The sequence below is a fragment of the Octopus bimaculoides genome, chromosome 6, assembly GCF_001194135.2.
Source record: "Octopus bimaculoides isolate UCB-OBI-ISO-001 chromosome 6, ASM119413v2, whole genome shotgun sequence".
NCBI classification, from domain to species: Eukaryota; Metazoa; Mollusca; class Cephalopoda; order Octopoda; family Octopodidae; genus Octopus; species Octopus bimaculoides.
The window spans coordinates 27889055-27903563 of record NC_068986.1 but is presented as its reverse complement, the minus strand read 5'-3'; the positions used below and the strand labels follow the sequence as shown (position 1 = coordinate 27903563).

The 14509-nt window shown below is 37.4% G+C and overlaps 1 protein-coding gene across 1 annotated transcript in view; it reads right to left on the bottom strand.

The window, feature by feature from the left end:
* LOC106869332 (nonsense-mediated mRNA decay factor SMG5) overlaps positions 1–14509 on the bottom strand; it is a 116931-nt gene that overhangs the window by 42921 nt on the left and 59501 nt on the right. Inside the window, exon 5 of the mRNA XM_052968429.1 lies at positions 9712–9792. Within this exon, the coding sequence (XP_052824389.1) occupies positions 9712–9792 (81 nt within the window). The remainder of the gene's footprint in view (positions 1–9711; positions 9793–14509) is intronic.

The following is a 14509-nucleotide window of genomic DNA, read 5'->3' as shown; positions in this document are numbered from 1 at the left end:
ACCACCACCACACACCCGTTTTTCATGCTTGCATGGGTCTGGTGGTTTGACAAGATCTGGCAAGCCACAGGGTTGTGTCAAGCCTTGGCATGTTTACTATGGTCGGATACCCTTCCTAATACCAACCACCCCACAGTGAGTACAGGGGACTTTTTTTTTTTGTGCCACTGGCAAGATAAATACCTCCAAATACATTTCTTTCTAATTTTGGCAAAATACCAATATATTCCAGGGGAGAGATCAAGGTAATTACACTGACCCCAGAACTTTATTTTATCGACCTTAAATGTATGAAAAACAAAGTTGACTTCAGCAGGATTTGAACTCAGAATGTAAAGAGTTGGAAAATATGCCGGCAAACATTTTGCTCAGCACACTAACAATTCTGCCATCTTACTGCCTTAATATCAGTAATATATTAGTATAGGTTCAGTTGGCTTTACCACATATACCCAGCACATAATACAATACACAATGTTCACCCCACCTCCGAGACCCTATGACCCTTCGTGTCAGCTAACTAGTTAAAGCTCTGCAGTTTTACACAATCTGTCTTTGCCACTAATTGTGCTTCAATCTTGATTCATCCAAGGCAGCTAAATTAATGACCAAAACTATATTCTTAACCTTTATTGCACAGGGATAAAATACACTCAGTTCCATGTATGTGCACTTGATTCATGGGACCTGAGTTGACTCATCTTCGATAGTGGGGTACTTTCTGGAATTCTCCACATTTCACATAACATAATACACACTTTTTTTTTTTTTTACTGGTTAATAAAAGAAGTTGCTAGAACTGATTTGCATATGATTAGCATGTTACATCGCCAGCAAAAATTTAATCAACACAACGAGCATTAAGCATGTCCCTTCACATCCATCATCCAAACAAAGATGCCTAACTTCAAATCACCCAAATGATTCACATTTAGCTGCACTACAACAGAAAAGGGGAAGAACACTGCCTACAACAACTGCAACAACCCCAAAAGACCCCACTCACCTATCAACTGGTTTTTATCCACAACCAAAGCTTATGTAAAAGGACTAGCATCACCATCATCATTTTCATGAACAGTTTTCCATGCTTGAATGGGTTGGATAGAATTTTGTTGAGGTACATTTACTACAACTGGACACCTTCCCTGTCACCCACCCTCAACTGTTTCCATGAGAGGCAATGTATTCCACCCCCCATGACCAGACATGTTACTCATGGAAGATGAATGAATGACACCACTTTCATGATGGTAACGTTCATTTGACTGTCACATGATATCAAGGCAAAGAGACAGTAACACACACGTACAATGGGTTTCTTTCTATTTCTGTCGAGAAAATCCCCTCACAAGGCATTGGTTGGCTTGGGGTTATAGCAGAGAACACTTAGCCAAGGTGCCACCTAGAGGGATTAAAACCCAGAACCATGTAGTTGAGAAGCAAACTTCTATCACATAGCCATGCCTATTTTACATACAGGAAACAGAAAGTACTGTCATTTATTGCCCATTCTGCAAGCTTTCCTGCCAATTTCTACCAATTTCTACCAATTTTGTGGAATCCTTGTACACACCATTTCTCCGCTGGGATGACTCTGCAAGTGAACTGTTACAGTGTGTTGCATCCCCGGGAAGTGAAACCTCTCTGACTTTGCCAACTATCGACAAATTGCTTTAATATTCAATGTAACAAAAGAGGGGTTAACAGTTGTTAGTAAACATCTTTCTCCATCAACTTGAGTTGGTTTCATTCCCTGATGTTACCAATAACAATGTTGCAGAATGAGATTCTACTGGAGTGGGGTGAGAAATAAGTAACCTGGATCAGATTGTGTATGTGTTTGGTAAGACTGAAGAGGACAAGGTAGAGAAACAGAAGTGAGAGAGAGGTGGAGAGAGGGAGAGAGCAAGGAAAAGAGGGACTTGCAGAGAGAGAGAGGGGGGGCATGATAGACAGCATAGAAAATAAATAGTGAAAAAGAGAGAGAGAAATTGAGGGAGGTAGAGAATGATGGAGAGAATATAAAGAATGTAACTTATGAATAACATTCATTTAAATTGTTTGTTCATTTGGTTTTGTCTTTTTTTTTTTTTTGCAAGCACATAAAAAACAAGATATTGATTGAGGCCTGGGACCATAGCAGAAGGCACTTGTCCAAGGTGGTGTGCAGTGAGATTGAACCTGAAGCCACATGATTGCGAAGCAAAGTTATTAACCACACAGGTATGCCTACACCCATTAGACCACGTTTACAAGTTTGCTTTCTGCATGAACATACATAATGGCATAACAACAAGGTGTGGTAATGCATTATTTAACAATGGATGATACTATTATCACCATGAACATTGTTCAGTCATGCACAAGAGAGGTGGTGGTGGTGGTGGTGGTGGTGGGATGATGATGATGAGAACACAATTAGTCAATATTTATGCACTGATTTATCTACACTGATCAACATAAAAAAATATATAAGGTATTACAGCATCAAGATTATAATAAAATCTTTTCCATGAATACTCGATCAATGTACCAGATCAAAACCCAGGTGTTTCAAGACTGCTGAGCAGAGATACAGTTTTTTAATTTTATTTATTTATTTATTACTATTAAAAATATTATCATTATTATTGTGCCGGTGGCACGTAAAAGCAACCACTACACTCTCAGAGTGGTTGGCGTTAGGAAGGGCATCCAGCTGTAGAAACTCTGCCAAATCAGACTGGAGCCTGGTATAGCCATCTGGTTCACCAGTCCTCATTAAAATCGTCCAACCCATACTAGCATGGAAAGTGGACGTTAAACGATGATGATGATGATTATTATTATTATTATTGAGTGAGAAAGCAGCATGTGCCATCAAAGTGATGCTGGGGTACAAATATACAAAGCCCAATATACCCCTCATGACCACCCATCTGATATGGGTACACTAAACACATGCATCACTACCACATGTGCATGACATGGCAATCTCATAACAAAATAAACAGCACATGAACTTGCAGGTAGGGCCCAGTTTGAATTTTCCGACTCAAAATGTCCCTGAATAAGGGTTGTTAAAAGATAAATGAAACACCCATATTTCCAGAGGTGAATTATTCAAACACCAAAGAATTCCTCTCGACACATGGCTATGATGCTCCCCCACTGCTCCTTTTTATGATCAGAGATGCACATATCGATGCTATTATTATTATTATTATTATCATTATTATTATTATTATTATCATTATTATTCAGGTCACTGCCTGGAATCAAACTCGGAATCTTGGTGTGAGTAGCCCGTGATCTTAACCACTACGCCATATGCCCATAATAATAACATCAAAAAATACCTAAGGAATGAGAACCCAGGTTCGAAAATTCTCCAAACCACCTGATGAAGGTTGGAGAGTATATCAGCTAAAACATTGTGTTAACAGCAAACAAGATGAGGACAAATATCCATCAAATGTAAATAATGTGGCGTTGTTTTGTTTAAGTTTCTGTAACTTAGCAGTTCAGCAAAAAACACCAATAAGATAAGTGCTGGGGTTGATATATTCCACCAAATACTTCAAGGCAATGCCCAAGTACGGCTGCAGTCCAATGAGTGAAACAAGTAAAAGATAAAGAGAAATAGAATGATAATTAAAAAGCAGGTGGGTAAGTATGTAGGTAGATAGAACACTTCAGGACTGGAATCACTGCGTCACCAACTGACCATAAGAGTAGTTATTTCTCTCAAACACAGAAATTGATACAGCTGTTATAATTAACCAAAGTTAAGGAATTTCAAATGACATTGCACAACACATCTTCAGCACCAACACCACATCACACACACTTGTATAATGTGAGATTCCTTAAAGGAAACAAAAGAAGAGGTGAAATGAAAACAGCCCCCGAGAAGGAAAATAATAATATGAAAACAAATAGAAAATTGGAAAAAAAAATGGAATAAAAGAAAATGACCATTACACAAGAAAATAAATGTCCCATCTCCCGACACAAAAATAAAATCCACTCCCCACCCATCCTACTCTCATATGAAACCCGCTGGTCTTTTCTAATCACTCTTTAATTAAGAAAGGCAATATTAAGCCTAAACGAAAACATTGCTTTACATGTTTGCAGTGTTGAGAAATTAATAGCATGAATTGGTGGAAGCAATTAACGGTTCTAGGCCTGCTGTTGTTGTTGCCACCGCTGGTGATGGTGGTGGCTGTGGAGGTGTAGAGGCAGTATTGATACAAAGCAGTGGAAATATTTTCAATCAAAACATTCTCGACTTATCAAAAGAGTCTTAATGATAAAGCAACTAAAACGGCACCGGAATATATTCCTTCATCAGTTCTCAGCGGCAACATTTCACGACACCGGTGACATCTATTGTAAAAAAAAGGTTAACTCTGCTTCGGACTAGATTATGATCAGATTCTACTCAATGACAACCAAAACCACCTCCACATCTCCACTACTACTACTACTACTACTACTACTACTACTACTACTACAGCTATACCAACAATAGTACCAGCGATCTAATGCAAAACAAACATTATATCGTTTTGCCTTGCCGCTATTCCCAATCTGTTTCCTTTTCTATAGCCCGCATTTTTCTGGGTTTTATTTTTATTTTTATTTACATATTAATTTATGTCTTCAGGAGTAGAATGCAGTCTCTTAGCAACTCAGCTCCTGAGACAAAGCAACGTTTCAGAGGCAGACATTGGAGAAGTGGAGAGGAACAAAAAAAAAAAAGAAAGAAAAAAAAAAACATTTCATCTTCAATCCATCTTTACACTAAGATTTGCAATGTTTATAATTATAAGCATTATTACATGCTAATTAGTGACACTATAAAAACAAGACCTGGACAAAAAGAAAAACAAAATAATAATAATAGGCGACAAGGTAGGTGAGGAAGTGGAACAGGAAAACAATTAACGAGTTAGTTGTTATACTGCTGCTAACAGAACTGATTATTAAAAACTAATCTCTACTAGATAAATGAAATGTAATAGGAAAAATATGTATACAAAAGATAGTATTTATATATTTTAACCTATAAATATAAATAATTTAAGCAACAGAAAATTATAAAGTACTTCTATATTCAATAAACAAAATAATTAACAGACAATACATTTAGAATTTCAACTCATGGTCTTCAGATATTATAAATATAATTTTATGACTTTCATGGCATAAGGGTGGTGTAGTGACAGAATCATCAGATCATAGTTAAAAATGCCTTGTGGTATTTGTTCTGGTTCTTTATATTCTGAGTTCAAATCCCACTGGGGCATTTTTCTTCATTTCATGCATTTGGGGTTGAATAAAATAAGGTTCAAATCAAATACTGGGGGTTGATAGTGTTAGCTCACCCTATTGCTGATCTTACACCTAAATTAGAAATTATTATTTTTTCTGATTTAACATGTTATGTTTCACAGAACATCAACATGTTATGGAGCACAACATCATCATTTAACATCTGTTTTCCATGCTGGCATGGGTTGGATGGTTTGACAGGAGCTGACAAGCAGTAGAGCTACACCAGCTCCATTTGTATGTTTTTTTTTGCATGGTTTCTATGGCAGGATGCCCTTCCGAATGCCAACCACTTTACAGAGTGTACTAGGTGCGTTTTACATTGCACTAGCATGGGTGCTTTCTATATGGCACCTGATACCAATACAAGTGCTTTTAACAAGGCACCAGCACAGGTGCTTTTCACAGGGTACCAGTGGGGTTAGCAAGTAGCTTGCAAGACAAAGACCTCCCAACTAAGGAAGGGAGGTGGATTTCAAATTTCGGAACTACTGTTCTAGAGAAAGAGAGACATCTTCTTTTTACAGGTTCCTTGGTTGCTGAACCGAAAAGACACTCACAGACATCACAATTGTTTGAAGAGAGACAAAATATTGGATATTTCTTTACTCTTTACAGCCGGACAGGTTGTGTGGTAAGTAGCTTGCTTACCAACCACATGGTTCCGGGTTCAGTCCCACTGCATGGCACCTTGGGCAAGTGTCTTCTACTATAGCCTCGGGCCGACCAAAGCCTTGTGAGTGGATTTAGTAGACAAAAACTGAAAGAAGCCTGTCATATGTATGTATATATATATACATCCCCGTAACTTAGCGGTTCGGCAAATGACACCGATAGAATAAGTACTCGGCTTACAAAGAATAAGTCCTGGGGTCGATTTGCTTGACTAAAAGCGGTGCTCCAGCATGGCCACAGTCAAATGACTGAAACAAGTAAAAGAAATAAAAGAAAAGAAAGTAAAAGAAAAGCCATTTCATTAACTGGCTAAAATCACTTTTATTTTTATGTTCACTTTCCCATGCAAGTGTCCATTAGAGGAACCTGTCTCAACAAATTGTCACCTATCTTCTGGTGTCATTACCTATCAGTGTAATCTTCAAAAACATCCTATTGTCAGAATCTCTCTTAAAATTCCACTTATTTCTTCTTCCTCAGTCAGGACATTGCCCTCAAATAACACTTCCAAATGCCCATTTTTGATCTCAGGGCCACATTGCTTGTTCACAGAACTATGATTCTCATATAATTTCTATGAAGGTGAAATTCTTTTTATGTCTCTTACATGTCATATTTTTTAATTCTCATTATTTTCACTTCATCATCACAATAGTGAACTACAGTGGAAACTTGTAGGATTTCCCACCTTTGAAAATTTGCAGAGTAGAACTACATCATCATATCATCATCGTTTAACGTCCGCTTTCCATGCTAGCATGGGTTGGACGATTTGATTGAGGACTGGCGAACCAGATGGCTGCACCAGGCTCCAATCTGATTTGGCAGAGTTTCTACAGCTGGATGCCCTTCCTAATGCCAACCACTCCGAGAGTGTAGTGGGTGCTTTTACATGCCACCGGCATGAGGGCCAGTCACAAAGGACTGGCAATGGTCACGCTCAAAAGGTGTTTTTTACCTTTGTAAATTTATAGAGCAGTACCATCCTATTGTTTTGCAATGACAAGGTTGTGCTGTTTGTGGAATGGGTATTTCTGTTTCTTGGTCATTGATTTCCTAGTTCTCATCATCTCCAAACACCAAGGATGAGACAAGTCCTCTGACCATTTATTTCTCAGAGTTGCAACCAGAGATATTTTGGAAATAGTAGCTTCTAAGTTCTGGTGTTGCCTTCTGCTGTTACTTCTCCTCAATTAGTTCTTATAACCACACAAGTAACAGCTGTTCTTTCTGCATTTCTAACAACATTAGCCATATTGCTTTCCTCTTTGTGGAGACCAAGCATACATTCATATGTGCTCTGTCCTGGTTTACGGAAACTGCATCACCTACACATTAGTCACAGCTTTCTTCAATTGCTCATCTAGGGGTACACTGAAAGCTCGAGGTATGCCACTTTTCTCCTTACATTTTTTTCTTATATAGAACTTTCAGGCAAGACGACAAAGTTTTTCATGACATACTTCAACTGCATTATAATTTCGAGTAGTTGCAGTAGTAGGAAATGGCTTTAAGTTCACAGATTCTCAATGGCTCACAACACTGGCAAAGCTATTTTCGCTATTGTTTGCATTATACAAATTTTGGTTATTGCCAGTCTCTGTTTACATTATAAATATGTCCGTTTATGTGTGTTTCTGTGTATTTTTCAGAGAATCAATGTTTGTGTTTGCAATTCCATTTGTTAGTCTAATTGTCATAAATTTTTTTTTCTTTGCTTGTCCTTTTTTTTTTTTTTTATAACAGTCTGTGTTTTTATTTTCATAATTTTCAATGAAATTTTCTTTAAAAACCTAGGAAGTACATACGCTGCTACATCCTTTGCAGTTACTACCTCCTACCACTACTCCAGACAAAGGAGCCATATTGTTTACACAAGTAAATGAAAGTTTATAAAACAAAAGAAAATACCTATGTCCAAAAGCCATATTTTATCTTTTTTTACCCTTAGGCAAATAGTGTGGATACTCAAAGGTTCCAAAATGCAATAAACCAACCTCACTGAAAAAATACAAATAGTCTATTAAACGAAATGTGACAAAATTCCAATTCTTTTAGGAGCTGTGTTACAGATGTCTGGTACTGGCAAATGACATTAACAACAACAACAACAACAACTGTTTTCAATTTAGGTAAAAGGTCAACAATCTAGAGGAGAGAGGGTTAGTCATTATCATCAACTCCAGTGCTTCAATGGTGCTTTATTTTATTGACCCTGTGGAGAACGAAAGGCAAAGTTGACCTCAGTGGGATTTGAAACAAGAACATAAATCTGGAAGAAATGTCAATAAATGCATTATGTCTGAAGTTCTAATGATTCAGCCAGTTCCCTGCATACTACTACTACTACTACTAATAATAATAATAATAGTTTTGGATTTTGGCACAAGGCCAGCAGTTCTGAGGTGGAAGTAGGTCAGTTACACTGACCCCAGTGCTCAAATGGTCCTTATTTCATTGACCTCAAAAGGATGAAAGACAAAGTCAACCTCAGTGGAATTTGAACTCAGATTGTAAAGACAGGCAAAATATCACTAAGCATTTTTGTCCAACATGCTAATAATGTTGCCAGTACATACCCTTAATAATAATAATAATAATAATAATAATAATAATAATAATAATAATAAGTAAAGTTCTTTCTTGAGTCATGTAATCTCATAAGGGCTGGTTTTCCAATTTCCATGGCGTATATATTCCCCACCTGGATGGGGCACCGGTCCATCATAGTATTACTCACTTTTGCCTTCTGAGTGGACTGGAGCAATGTGAAATGAAGTATTTTGCTCAAGAACATAATGCATCACCTGGTCCAGGAATCGAAACTACAATCTTACAATAGTGAGTCCAACACTCTAACCACTAAGCCATGTGCCTCCACTCATAATATTAATAATAATAATTTCTTTTATCTACCATGAGAGTGACAGATTAGGAGGAATAATATAAAGGGATGTAAAACAGGGTGGTGATTTATACAGAAGATTGAATGAGGAACAAAAGAAAAACAATAAAAAAAACATGAAATAGAAGTACACATGGTATACAAATTTTTGCCACAAGGGCCGCTTGCAGGAGGGGATTAAGTCAATTACATTGACCCCAGTGTTTCACTGGTACTTAATTTATTGACCCCGAAAGAATGAAAGGCAAAGTCGACCTCGGTGGAATTTGAACTCAGAAAGTAGCAGCAGGTGAAATACTGGCATATGAATAATGAAGAATGGTGATGTTGCATTCCTCTTAATACTAAAGAGCAAATTGAGGAATCCTAGAGATTCAAGATCACCTTGAGCACCACAGAGAAGTGCCCACTCCAAACACTATTCTCTGACTTAGAAACTTTTGCATTCAGTGACCCCTTTTTACTGCATTTACCTACCCTTCAATATATTCACATAAGGACAGTACCAGAGTGAGGTCTTTGACAATAAGAGACATACACATTCTGTTCACTGGAGGGTGCTACATAACAGCAGTGAGTGAGAGAGAGAGAGAGAGAGAGAGAGAGAGAGAGAGAGAGAGAGAGAGAGAGAGAGAGAGAGAGGGGGTGCTTAAAGAAAGAGAATCACTTTTAAGCTTTTTTTTTTTTCTTTCTTGTGTTGTGAAAATTTTTATTGGAGAGTGAAAAGTGGACAGAGGAATCATTTTTTCCATATGATTCTTTTTTTTTTTTTGTTTTAATTCATAAAAATGAAGCTTGTTGACACCTACCAAACATCTCTGTTGGTTTTCTTTAGGTTGCTGTCGCCAGTCAGTGACAATCTCTCGTTGCACTTTTGAGCACGGATGTATCTAGAAGAGAAGTAAAAAAAAAATAATAGAAGTTCAATGCCAAGTATGAGCGGACATATATACAACTGGGATATAAAAAAAAAAAAAAAAATTAAAAGACAGACAGAAATATGAGATTAGTTTTACGAAATACGATTTATAAAGAACAAACAGACATGCACGTGCATACACACACACAACACACACACACAGATACACACATGGTGATTGTATTTTGATAGATTCATTGAAACCATTAAAAACACATTCAAAAATATTATATTCACTTTTATTATAGCATATTATATGTAACCAATATGTTTTTTTTTATACTCCATTTTACTGTCCTTGGGTGCATGTGTGTGCATGTGTGTGTGTGTGTATCATCATATTCATCATCATTTAGTGTCCATTTTCGATGCTGGTCAGCCCAACAGCTGCACCAGGCTCCAATTATTTGTTTGGCATGGTTTCTATGACTGAATGCCTTTCCTAACACCAACCACTTTAGACTGTATTGAGTGCTATATATGTTGCACCTGCACCTGTGCTTTTTAAGTGGCACTGGTGTTGGTGCTTTTCATGTGGCACCAGCACAGATGTTTTTTTTTATGTGGCACCAGTATAGACACACTGAAATAAAATACATGTGATCACATCATATCACACGCAGGTTCGGTGACCTATTTTTCTAGAATTTTCATGGAATGTCACCACTTCTTAAGTCAAATGAAGCTTCTTTGAAGAAGCAGTGGCACATTATGATAATTCCAGAGTAATGGGCCATCTGGAGCGGCTTAAATAAACACCATAGTCTACATTTGTATTAAGTACTTCTCTGGATTGTTATCCAACAAATCTCTGTGTGTGTGTGTGTGTGTGTACATACAGTCATGACCAAGAGTTTGGAACATAGGTCTGAAAATTAGAATTTTTATATTAAAACCCCCAAATATGTACATCGTATATATTTGAGTCGAATTGTAGTTGAGTATAACAATTTTAGTTTTTAAAATAAATGTTCCAAAATTTTGGCTGCAACTGTACATAGAGATACATATCATATTTTATTTTGATTGAATCAGTCACTTGCAAAGTAATCTCTACTATGGTGGCTAAAATGGTTGACAACGGGAAGGGGATCCAACCATTAAAATACTGCCTCAGAAATGCAATCTAACTCATGGCCACCATGCTAAAACAGACGTAAAACATTGATGACGATGATTTTATATATATATATATATATATTTATATATACTACACTCTCTGAGTGGTTGGCGTTAGGAAGGGCATCCAGCTGTAGAAACTCTGCCAAATTTAGATTGGAGCCTGGTGTTGCCATCCGGTTTCACCAGTCCTCAGTCAAATCGTCCAACCCATGCTAGCATGGAAAGCGGACGTTAAACGATGATGATGATAATGATGATGATGATATATGTTGTTGTACTTGGGGATGGTCATATTGCCAGTTTAGCCAATAAAAACACACGCACTGTATATTTGGTGTTAATTTGCTTCAGCTTTATATTACATTATATTACATTAATCCTATTTCGGCCAGAGTTCTTTCGTCACACTTCTGTGACCTCATCAGTGGTCTTTTGTTTTCTTTTTTCTTATGTGTATCTCACCTTGCTAACTATCAGCCATTGCAAAACAAATATGTAAACGGAATCTATATCTATATATATATATATAAACATGTACACACACAGAAGGCACAGTAATAGAATACAAATGGGTGTTGATTAAACAAGAGACATAGGAAATTAGAAAGACAGTGGGTGAGATAGGAAAGCAGTGAATGGAAGGGAGAAACTAACAAAAACAATGCGGTAGACTTAGACAAGAGACAGAAGGCTTATCAAGATACTCCAGTATATATATAAAAAAAAAGAAACACCCAACAAAAAAAGATATATTTTCTTAATAAAAATCAGTATCATGTGTAGAGACATGCTTTTTTGGTAAACTGGGGAGTAAGGAAAGAGATTATATTAAATTCTCTTGACACAGTCTATTACATAAACTAGTGAAAGGAACGCCTCTCCTCACCAAAAGACATGAAAATAAATGGAAATTGGCAAACCGCAGAGAAGAGGAAGGGCGGTGCAAGAATAATCAACAAGAAAGAGAATAACAGGAATAACAACAAGAGACACTATCAAGGAAAAATTCCCCCATGTAGATATCAAAAACATATTTTCATAGATGAAAGAGATATGGAAAGATAACAGATGGAATTTAAAATAAATGGAATAAAAAAAAAGAAATAAAACAAAACAAAAAAAACAAAGAGGAAACTTACTGTGAGAATAAATAAATTAATAAAATTGTAAGTAATACAACATAATAGGTGGTGCTGATTAAAACAATAGTGCAGAGGAAAGATACTAAATACAGATACTGCAAAAACAGTCTTCCAACACTGGATTCTTCAGACTCACAAACAATGGCAACAACAAAACGATAATAATAATCCTTTCTACGAAAGGCACTAGGCCTGAAATTTGGGAGGAGGGGCAAGTGAATTTTTCGATCCCCAGTGCATAACTGGTACTTATTTCATCAATCATGAAAGCCAGTAAGCCATTGCCAGTAAAACATCCAAGCGAGATCGTTGCCAGTGCCGATGGACTGGCTCCTGTGCAGGTGGCACGTAAAATACACCATTTCGAGCGTGGCAGTTGCCAGTACCGCCTGCCTGGCCCTCGTGCCGGTGGCACATAAAAGCACCCACTACACTCTCGGAGTGGTTGGCGTTAGGAAGGGCATCCAGCTGTAGAAACTCTGCCAAATCAGATTGGAGCTTGGTATCGCCTCCTGGTCCACCAGTCCTCAGTCAAATCGTCCAACCCATGCTAGCATGGAAAGCGGATGTTAAACGACGATGATGAAAGCATGAAAGGCAAAGTCAACCTTGATGGAATTTCAACTCAGAACATGAAGTTGGACGAAATGCCACCAAGCATTTTGCCTGGCGTACTAATGATTCTGCCAGCTCACTGCTTTAATAATAATAATAATAATAATAATAATAATAATAATAATAATAATAATAGTCAATGAGGTACAGGCATGACTGTGTGGTTAAGACACTTACTTTCTAGCCATGTGGTCTCAGGTTTAGTCCCACTGTACAACATCCTGGTGAGGTGTATTCTATTTCAGCCCTGGGCCCACCAAAACTTTGTGTGTAGATTTGGTAGATGGAAACTAAAAGAAGGCAGTGAGATGGCAAAAACTTTAGTATGCCGGGCGAAATGCTTAGTGGTATTTCATCTGCCGTTATGTTCCGAGTTCAAATTCCGCCAAGGTCGACTTTGCCTTTCATCCTTTCGGGGGTCAATAAATTAAGTACCAGTTACACACTGGGGTCGATCTAATCGACTTAATCCCTTTGCTTGTCCTTGTTTGTCCCCTCTATGTTTAGCCCCTTGTGGGGAATAAAGAAATAGGAAACTAAAAGAAGCCTGTCATATATATGTGAATGTATGTACCTTTGTTTTGACATCACATGATAGGGTTGTAAATGAGTTTCACCATCATAAAAGTGATGTTTTTGTTTCCAGTCTTTCATGAAAAAAAGTGCCTGGCCATGGGAAATATCACCTTGCTTACAAGCAAGTGAAGTTTGGTAACAGAAAGAGCATCCAACCATAGAAAATCTGCCTCAACAAATTCCAACTGACCCATACAAGCTGGGAAAAGTGGACGTTAAATGATGATGATGATGATGCTGTCAACACCAGCATTTAACATTCACTTTTCCATGCCTGTATGGGTTAGAATTTTTGTCTCTGAGGAAATGTTTCACAACCAGATCCCTTCACCTCACCAAACCTTTTGGCCATCACATATGACACCCAGTGATACGGCATATCTGTTCAAAGTTGCAGACAACACAGCTAAGACATTTAAAACTTATTGGAAAAGCATGGCCTTGTAATCTCTAAGGATTTTATTTATGTATTTGTAGCAACCACACAGTCACCAGCACAATGGGGTCATTCAATCTGCTTAAAATTGCAGTTAAATCTGCCTCAAATCAGACCCTGCCATCTTAAAAATAACAGAAAATACATTGGATTTGGATTTGGCAGCTGGCATAGCTTTGTTTATGGCTGTGCTTAGAGCTAAGCAACAACAATAATAGCAACAACAACAACTGCAGAAACTTAATTCAAAAGATTAAAGCTGTCTCTTTGAGTCTAAAAACTACTTCAGCTCTGCAAACTTAAGTGCAAACACAAACTAGAGTTAAGCAAAATCCTCAATTTGACTCAAAAAGCATAATAAGCAAAATGGTGAAAGAAAATAGTTGTCAAAAGGAATGCTCCTATTTCCTGGGGTGAAGATATTGCATTACATTTCTGATGCTAACTTTGGTGAGGATCGAACACTTGACACGTCAGTTTCCTTGTCATTGAAGTTATGATTGCAATTGTTACAATCTGAATAAAAATGCATCTCAGAAATACAGAAACGCAGATATGCTTGCTTCCAAAGTTTCAATGCAGTATTTGAAATTCCAAATCAATCTAGAAACAAATCTGCCACCATCATTCCCTGTCACCGCCACCACCACCATTTTTTTTTAATGTCTGTTTTTCTCTGACAGCATGAGCTAAACATGTCTGTGGTACAGCGTATCAGCATTTTGTCATCTTGCCCATGTAAAAACAGCCAATCAGCTACATAAACACACACACACACATATATATATATATATATA